The 9,988-nt window shown below is 38.1% G+C and overlaps 1 protein-coding gene across 1 annotated transcript; it reads left to right on the top strand.

Moving 5' to 3' along the window:
• Positions 1-2,089: 2,089 nt before the first annotated feature.
• LOC128635753 (zona pellucida sperm-binding protein 3-like) lies at positions 2,090-4,029 on the top strand. Its single transcript, XM_053688872.1, has 7 exons — positions 2,090-2,196; positions 2,417-2,520; positions 2,590-2,767; positions 2,839-2,959; positions 3,054-3,145; positions 3,401-3,537; positions 3,792-4,029. The coding sequence occupies exons 1-7, from the start codon at positions 2,093-2,095 to the stop codon at positions 4,007-4,009; spliced, it is 954 nt and encodes a 317-aa protein (XP_053544847.1). The 5' UTR covers positions 2,090-2,092; the 3' UTR covers positions 4,010-4,029.
• The last annotated feature ends 5,959 nt before the right edge of the window (positions 4,030-9,988 follow it).

Below are 9,988 nucleotides of genomic sequence, written 5' to 3' on the forward strand. Positions count from 1 at the left end.
TGATAGCAGTTAATTGGAAAGAATTAATTCCCAGCAAACGTGATACACACCCGAACTTTAATGGGTTTGACACCTAACAGCTTAAATATGCATTTGGAGTGAGACCAAATAGAAAAAAAAACCAGTATTGGTGCACATCCAATAAACTAACTTAAAATGCTTTAGCTGTGCTGTGTGACTAAAATCCCGTTTTGATTATTAAAAGTAGGTATCATTTCTACCCCCCATGTGAATACATGCCCTGGCTTTTTGTTCGTGTGTATCTCCCCTGCTCAAAACAGTAACCCAGCTGCACTTATTTTTTTTATAACTTCTGTCTGAGTTTAATGTGAATTTTTGATTAATAATTTCCCATTAGCTACATGAAAAGGACAGCAGTTATCCTCTTAAAGGGATATTCCAGCCAACATTGGAAACCACCTGGGTGCATTTTGGTATTGTACAGAAGCAATTTTGTAATATACATGCATTAGCAAAAATGCTTCTAATAAAAGCTATAGCTGTTTAAAAGTGTATTTTAAGTATGCACCGTGCACCAGCATTTTAAATGCAGCACTTGCTCAGAGCCTAAGGTGCTTGTACCATCTGGTAATGACCCAATTTGTTAAATGCTGACATGATACAAGCCCCACTGATTATCTGAGCAGCTGCATCATTTAAAACATGGGTGCAGTGAATATCTATCTATGCTACACACGCAGAGAAAAATGTTACACTAAAACAGCGATAACTTACTAGAAGCACCTCTGCCAATACATTGTATATTGCAAATATGTTTCTATTAAAATGTTATCTATGCATTTAAATTTTGACTGGAATGTCCCTTTAATAGGAAACCCTTAAAGAGACATGAAATCAAGGTTTTCTTTCATGATTCAGATAACTTACAATATTAAACGACCTTTCCAATTTACTTCTACCAAATTTGCTTCCTTCTCATTGTCCTTTTATTGAAGGGGCAGCAATGCACTACTGGGAGCTAGCTTTACATATCTAGAGAGCCAATCACAAGCTAGCTGCCAGTAGTGTAGGGTATGTATTCTTTTTTTTTTTTCAACAATAGATACTAAGTGAACAAAGCAAATTTCTAAAGAGAAGAGAATTTGAGTCTTAGAATTACATGTGCAAGTTTAATTTTAACTTTCCTGTCCCTTTAAGTTTACTGAAATTGCATGGAATGTGTACCAATTGGGAAATACTTGGCAAGGCACTGCCTGCTTTCTGAAAGATGTTTTAATTAACTAAAGGCCAATTGTTAACTGAACTAAAAGAGAATGGATTTACTTGTAAGTGGATAAAAGCAGTTTGACTTTACCATGCATGAAGAGCTAATCTATTAAAGGGATAGTTCAACCAAAAGTCTCCCATTTAAATTGTTCAATGATCCATTTTACCTGCCTGGTAGCCTCACAGGGACAAACAAAACTAAACGTACCTTTTTGTTCCTCAAACAAACTCATGAAAAAGTTCCCTGTTTGAGGAATTAAACGTACGTTGAGTAGTTTGTTTGTCCCTGTGAGGCCACTGTAACTGATCAGCAGGAACGCTGAGCCGGTGATTTCTCATTTGATTTTAGCATCAGCGTTTCCCAGCACTATTTGGGACTGTAGAGTAAAAGATTGCGCTCTACAAACGACACGCCCAACTGCAACAAACACAGATTTTAATTTGTGCACAATTTTATTTATCTTGTGAGGGGCTATTTTAATAAACGTTATCTTTTAATCTACACTTAGATGTGTGTTTTTGTGCTCTTTTCTTTAACCAATTTTCATAACTGCATTTAATAGACACCACTATAAAGAATATGCAGATAATGACCTAAAATTACAGTAAATTTTTTTTTATTTTTTTTTAACATATTTAGAAGCTCCAAATTTAGCACTGAGGTTAATCTTGGAAACCTACTTAATGGGCGGAGAAAGCAGGAAGAGCAGACAGGACAAGAGTGTCAAACTGTGCGAAATCATTTTATTTTTGTGTTAACTTTCAAATTGCATGTAAATCTTAGTTGCCATATCTAGTTAAACATTCTTTACTGTGAGTGATGTAGTGAGTCTTTACTGTGTCTTTTCAGATGACGCCTGAATTCATGGTCTACAGCACAAATTTGAACTACAACCCCACTCCATCTGGCAATTCTCCTATCATAAGGACCAATGCTGCTGTGGTCTTAATCCAATGTTATTATCCACGGTGAGGCTTCATTTTCCTTCTAGTTTCCAAAAGTCTTATGTCTCTATCACTAAATGAAAAGTGCTCAAGTCCCTTTTTTCCCTTCTAACAAGTTGTTAAAATACTTTCTTCCCCCCCCCCCCCATGACTGGTAGATACACATTAAAAAAAAAAGTTAGAAGTGTCTAGCGCAAGGTTGTTTTATCTTTTTTTTTTTTTTTTTTTTTTTTTATATCTACAGACACGAGAATGTGAGCAGCAATGCCATAAAACCAACATGGATGCCTTACAGCTCTACTATTTCTGCAGAAGAAAGATTAGTGTTCTCTTTAAATCTAATGAATGGTATGTAAGTGTATTCTCTGAAGAAAGGGTGTTAGAATTCTGTATTTAATGCTTTGTGCTCTTCATCAGATGACTGGAGTGCTCCAAGAACCTCTACGGTCTTCCGACTGGGTGACGTCTTCCATATTGAAGCCTCTGTTGATTCTGGCAACCATGTGCCTATGACTGTCTTTGTTGACAGTTGTGTGGCCACATTAAATCCCAATGCCAACTCTGATCCCAGCTATGAAATCATTTCTCTTAATGGGTGAGTCTTACTAGCTAGTAATGCAAGTCGCTGGCAAGTTTATAATACTTAATGTAAATCCTTAATTACAGGTGCTTGATGGATGGGAAAGAGGCAGATTCCACATCTGCATTCATGTCCCCAAGGCCCCAGCCAGACAAACTCCAGTTCACAGTTGATGCTTTTAGATTTACTGGGAGAGATGTATCCACTGTAAGAAATGCATTCAAATGAAATAAGGGTCTCTAAAAATTATATACTGAGAACTTCTTTGACTTTTTTTTTTTTTTTTAAATTTCTTCCATAGATTTACATTACTTGCAGCCTAAGAGCTGCAGCAGCGACCCAGCTTCCAGATCCCATGAACAAGGCTTGTTCGTTCAGCAAAACCAGCAATACGTAAGTAGCCTAGAAGCAGTCTGGGATACTAATTGCTTTCTTAGCATACAAATAGTGCTTTTATCTAGCCCTGTGGGCAGAATGCTTTGCCAAATACGTTTCAGGATCCTAGTACAACTAGACCATTGTTTGTTTGGTCCTGAGAGTGCAGCAAAAATGCTTCAAATAAAAAAAAAAAAAACTAGGACTAGCTTCCCCCCCCTTATTTAACCAAGGTCACTTACATGGGCTTAATGACCTAATTTGTCTCCACAGTTGGTCCCCTCTTGAAGGTACCAGTGACATCTGTAGATGCTGTGACACTGGGAACTGTGTGGCTTCTCCTGGTCAGAGCAGGAGGGTTAGCCAGTATAATCAAGGTCGAGGAAGAGGAAAGAGACAAGCTGGACCTGGTAGGTTGTCATGTTAATGCTGTTGGGATGCCTAGAATAATTGAGTTGGTTCTTTGTACCCATACTAGTCTGGAGTAAATGATGCCAATATAATACAATTAAGCAGAATTTGATTCTATGTAGTTATAAATACAGAGACTTATGGGAAGCTTTTTTTATATAAACTATGCAGCAATGCAATCTTTGATAGACTTTCACAGTACATCAAAGTTTTAGTGCACATGTTCAAAACCTTTAATCTGTTTCTATTCTAGATACTTCTGTAGAGAGAGAACAAACCTTGGCCACTCTGGGACCCTTACTGGTAATTGGACCGGACCAAAACAAAGCACTGGCAGTGACTCAGAATCTGGATTCGTTGGAGTTCTGGGTGTGGGTGGCAGTAGGTTCTCTGAGTCTTGTTGTATTGGTGGTTTGTGCTGCTGTGATAGGGAAGCGTGTAGTTAAGAAACGCATCCTGCTGGCTGAATAAAACCTTTTTTGAATATAAAATGCTGTTTCATGATTTCATATTGATGCCATTTTATATCTAGCAATTAGTTTCATCACTATCTGCTGGAGATCACATGAGTCTTGATCAGATCTTCAATATGGAGGAATCTCTTAATGCCAACTATTCCATGTGTTATAACTCTCATACATAGGGGAATCAATGAGAAATTTTAAGAATTTAGAAGATTACAAAATTCACTGATGCAAAAAATCCTATTCACCAGTAGAATAGGGTATAACCTGCACAATGTGAATCTTGGCTTTCATATGATAAAATAGTTAAAGGGACAGTCAACACCAGAATTTGTTTTAAAAGATAGATAATCCCTTTATTACCCATTCCCCAGTTTTGCAAAACCAACAGTTATAATAATACACTTTTTACCTCTGATTAACTTGTATCTAAGCATCTTCCGACAAACCCCTAATCACATGACCTTTTATTTATTATCTGTAGACTTTCATTTTAGCCAATTAGTGCAGTGTCTGCCACAATCCACGGGAGTGCTCACAATTATCTATAGGGTTTACCTGAACTAGCTCTCCCCTGCTGTTTAAAGCAAATACAAAGCATGTGATTAGAGGCGGCCTTCAAGGGCTTAGAAATTATCATGAGCCTTCCTATGTCTAGCTTTCAACTAAGAATACCAAAAGAACAAAGCAAAATTGGTGATAAAAAATAAATTAGAAAGTTGTTTAAAATGACATGCCTTATTTGAAACTTTTTTTTTTGACTGTCCCTTAATGATTTGCTGCTCTATGCAAATTCTCTACACAACAGTTACTTGTGTTTTTTTTTTTGTTTTTTTTTGTGCAACCTACCTAATTTTCTGTTCAACAGAATTCAATTACTCCTGTAAATTCCTCTCCTGATACTTTAATTAAAAACTTACTTTCCCTCCCTCCATGCTCCACACTTGACTGTTCCTGTCCAGGTTCACATGTGCTGACAATAGTTTTGCAGAGGGACATGGCACCTTGGCCAGCTCACACAAGCAGAGACCCTTTTACTATCACATCTAGGTTTGGGGGGGGGGTTGACCAGTGAAAAGCACCAGAACTTGATACAAGGTGTCAACCTCTTGCCGGGTCAGAAGTCTACTAAGGCATCAGTGCAGTGACATGGACAGGTGAGTGATTACATGGTGTGGTGCATTGGTGTGCAATGCTTCATAAATTCTTCCAGTATTAAGAACTAACAAAAATAGTGCTGCTGGGGGCCATTGCTGACAAATTGTGACCACCCTATACAGGGTGCCAATTGCCCTTAGGGCTTATGTTAGTTGTATGGTAACAGTCTCCATATTGTGAGTGACAGCCCGCCCCCTGAGAAGCAGTCTGGGATACTTCTTGCTTTCTTAGCATACAAATAGTGCTTTTATTTAGCCATGTGGGCAGAATGCTTTGCCAAATAGGCTTCAGGATCCTAGTACAACTAGACCACTATCTATGTGGTCCTGAGTGCAGAAAAAATGCTTTTAAAAAACAAACTAGGACTAGCTGTGTTCTTTCATGTAATTGGCAAGAGTCCATGAGCTAGTGATGAATGGGATATACAATCCTACCAGGAGGGGCAAAGTTTCCCAAACCTCAAAATGCCTATAAATACACCCCCTCACCACACCCACAATTCAGTTTTACCAACTTTGTCTCCCATGGAGGTGGTGAAGTAAGTTTGTGCTAAGATTTCTACGTTGATATGCACTTCTCAGCTTTTTTTGAAGCCAGTTTCCTCTCAGAGTACAGTGAATGTCAGAGGGATGTGAAGGGAGTATCACCTATTGAATGCAATGGTTTTCCTCACGGGAGATCTATTTCATAGGTTCTTTTCGGTCATAATATTCCATTACCTCTACTGATAGTCAAACATTACTGAAACGGTTATATGTGGATGGGTGTCTTTGGCAAGTGTTTTCATTACTTAAGACACTCTCGGCTATGGTTTGGCACTTTATGAATTTATAGTTCTAAATATGTATTGTATTTGCCATGATTCAAGTTTCAGTATTTCCTTTTGCAGACTCAGTTTCATATTTGGGGAAATGCATTTTTTTAGGAAAAATCTTTCTTACCTGGGGTATAGTCTGTTTTTTTTTTTAAATTCGCGGGCAGAATTGGGCTCACGAGGGTGCAAAATGCCAGTTTATTGCGTCATTCTTGGCGCAAGATTTTTTGGCACAGTTACGTTCATTGATGCAAATTTGTCATTTCCGGCATCTTAGTCGTCGCCGAGTCCTTCACAAGGTTGCGTCTGACGCGAGTCTCTCTTGGTGCCAAAAAAAATTCTGTTGTGCGTCATACTTGGCGCCAAATATTTTTTCATTATTTAAGACCCCATTCCTATATGCCTCTTGCCTTTTTTTTCTCTATCAGAGGGCTATGCTGTTTGCATTTTTTCCCATTCCTGAAACTGCCATATAAGGAAATTGATAATTTTGCTTTTTTTTTTTTCTTACATTTGCAAGATGTCTCAATCTGATCCTGTCTCAGAAATCACTGTTGGATCCCTGATAAGTTCTACCAAAGCTAAGTGCATTTGTTGTAAATTTGTGGAGGTTATTCCTCCTGCTGTGGTTTGTAATAGTTGTCATGATAAACTTTTACATGCTGAGAATCTATCTGGTTCAGAAGATCCTGCCTCAGATATTGACACTGACAAATATTATTTAAAATGGAGTATATTCGTTCTTTGTTAAAAGGAAGTGTTGGTTACATTGGATATGGAGGAAACTAGTCCTCCTTGATATTAAAATCAGTAAACGTTTAAATTCTGTTTATAAACCTCCTGTGGTTTTTCCAGTTCCTGATGCTATTTCTGATATGATTTCTAAGTAATGGAATAGGCCTGCTACTACTTTTAATCCTTCTTAAAGGTTTAAAAAATTGTATCCTTTGCTCGCAGTTTGGAGTTCTGGGAAAAGATCCCCAAAGTTGATGGGGCTATTTCTACTCTTGCTAAACGTACTACTTATCCTACGGAAGATAGTACTTTAAAAGATCCTTTAGATAGGAAACTTGAATCTTATCTAAGGAAAGCTTATTTATATTCCGGTCATCTTCTTAGGCCTGCAATTTCTTTGGCTGATGTTGCAGCTGCTTCAACTTTTTGGTTGGAGACTTTAGCGCATCAAGTATCGGATAATTTGTCTAGCATTGTTAACTTTATTCAACATGCTAATTTCATTTGTAATGCCATTTTTGATATCAAAATTGATGTTAAATCTGTCTTTAGCTATTTTAGCTAGAAGAGCGTTGTGGCTTAAATCTTGGAATGCTGATATGACTTCCAAGTCAAGATTGCTATCTTTCTTTCCAAGGTAATTATTTGGTTTAGTTGGATTTGATAACTAAGGGTAAATCTAAAGCTTCTAACCGTTTTCGTTGACAAAATAAGGAACAGAAGCCTAAAACTTCCCCCAAGGAATCAGTTTCCTTCCTCAAATTGGAATAAATCCAAGCCATTTAAGAGATCAAAGCCAGCCCCCAAGTCCGCATGCAGGTGCGGCCCTCATTCCAGCTCAGCTGGTAGGGGGCAAATTGAGATTTTTCAAAGATGTTTGGATCAATTCGGTCCAAAATCATTTGATTCAGAATATTGTCTCTCAGGGGTACAGAATAGGATTCAGAGTAATCTGAATTCCAGCAACCCAGTAAAGGATCAGGCTTTCCTGAAGTGTGTTTCAGACCTGGAGTTATCAGGAGTAATCATGCCAGTTCCGTTTCAGGAACAGGGTCTGGGGTTTTATTTAAATCTCTTCATTGTCCCAAAGAGAGAGAATTCATTTAGGCCAGTTTTGGATCTAAAAACTTTGAATCGATTATGTAAGACTACCAAGTTTCAAAATGGTGACTATAAGGACTATTCTGCCTTTTGTTCAGCAAGGGCACTATATGTCCACAATAGACTTACAGGATGCATATCTTCATATTCTGATTCATCCAGATCACTTAGTTCCTGAGATTCTCTTTTCTAGACAAGCATTACCAATTTGTTGCTCTTCCTTTTGGCCTAGCAAGAGCTAAAAATCTTTTCAAAGGGTCTCTTCCTACTCTCTGTAATCAGAGCGGGTTATTGTGGTGTTTCCTTATTTGGACGATATCTTGGTACTTGCTTAGTCTTTACGTTCTGCAGAATCTCACACGACTAAACTAGTGTTTCTTTAAAAACATGGTTGGAGGATCAATTTACCAAAAATGTCCTTGATTCCTCAGACAAGGGTCACCTTTTTAGGTTTCCAGATAGATTCAGTGGCCACGACTGTCTCTAACAGACACGAGGCTTTTAAAATTGTTTTCAGCTTGTCGGAACCTTCAGTCTGTCATTCCCTTCAGCAGTGGAGTCACTACTGGGGCCAAGGGGGGCATTTGCCCCCCAAAACTATGGCTTGCCCCGGCACTTTTATAATTCTAGATGACCAGGAGAGGGAATGGGATGAGTGAGACTGAGTCAGGAGTTATGTATGTACAGTGTGAGTATTTGTTAAATTGTGATTATTTTGTGTATATAATATTTACTGTTCATTGTTCAATTTTTATTTTGAGATGATTGAGTGAGTCATTTGCTTTTGCTGAGACACGTGACTGACTGAGATACACAATGATGAGGCTAAGCGGCAGCCTAAGAGTAAAGGCAGCGCGCCTCCCAGTGAAGTCCTACTGTCCCTGATGAGACTGGCTTCATGATCAAATTAAATTATTCAATTCATATTTGTTCAAGTCCCTGTCCCGCACACCACAGCACGTGCCTCATGCCTGTTCAACACGCGGCAGCAGCACACTGTCTGACTCCAATAAATATTATATTACCCCATGTAATGGCAAGAATGGCAGCATTGGCATGCATCATGTGTAGTGTGCTGGCGTTATTTGCTCCGCCTCTCCTCCAGATCAGTCCCAGACAGTGGTCACGTTCCTTCACAGCAGAAGGAACATGACTGGAGACTCTGGAGAGGAAGAGGGAGGAGCAAACCAGCAGCAGGTGATGTGTGCTGTGCAGAAGCGCAGGGGAAGGAGCTGGGCTGGCACTGTGCTCAGTGTGCGGTCTCAGACAGTCCTCGTGTCTGGCAGTGGCACTGACTGCTGTGGCGCATTGTTAAAACCGGCGGTCTGATGTCGTCTCCCCAGTAAGAGAGCTCAGCTGATTCTGGTGGGGTAGGATAAAAAAGATCAATTGCATGTTTTAACATTCATGGATGTTCTGTTGAGTGTTAAAACTTAAAAAAAAAAAAAAAAAAATCCCCAAATTTATTTACAAACTTTAAAAAAAAGTTGGTATCGTGGTATAGTATGTTCATCTACTTCATGCTTGGTAATTGGGTCTGCAAGTTGACTTCAGGAGCAGCAGGACAGGTCAACCATTAAAAAAAAAAAAAAAAAAATACATGATGAATGATTTGCTGTGTTTCAGTCAGATATAGTGTAGTTGTAATTTGTAAACAGTGAATGTTCTAAAAAAAAAAAAAAATCCCAAATTTATACTGTTACCATTACCAGGCAACTATATCTTCTTGGTAAAATATTTGGGTGTGCAAGAGTTTTTTTTTTTTTAACAGAAATTTTACTAGAGTTCAGGAGGGAAACCATAGGGGGGAAAAAATCATAATGAATGTAAATGTTATAATAGTTAATCTTTAAGGTATCCTTTAGTAAAACTATACTTTTCCTAAGATATATATTTCCTTAACACAATGTGTGCATGTGTATTGTGAATTATATGTATCATATTGCTACAAACATTTGAAAATATTGCTGCTATAGTGCTTAATACACATGCACACTTCTGAGTCTACCTCAGTATGCTCTCTTGGATACCAAGAGAAGAAATAGGTAAATAGAAGTAAGCAATTGTTTTATATATTTTGTATTGTATCTGCTGTCTGAATCAGGAAAGTTTATTTTCTTTAAAGAATAAAACTATGAGCAATCTGAGATCTTTTCATATCCAAACCTTATTCAGTAA

Source organism: Bombina bombina, chromosome 7 (genome assembly GCF_027579735.1).
Source record: "Bombina bombina isolate aBomBom1 chromosome 7, aBomBom1.pri, whole genome shotgun sequence".
NCBI lineage: Eukaryota > Metazoa > Chordata > Amphibia > Anura > Bombinatoridae > Bombina > Bombina bombina.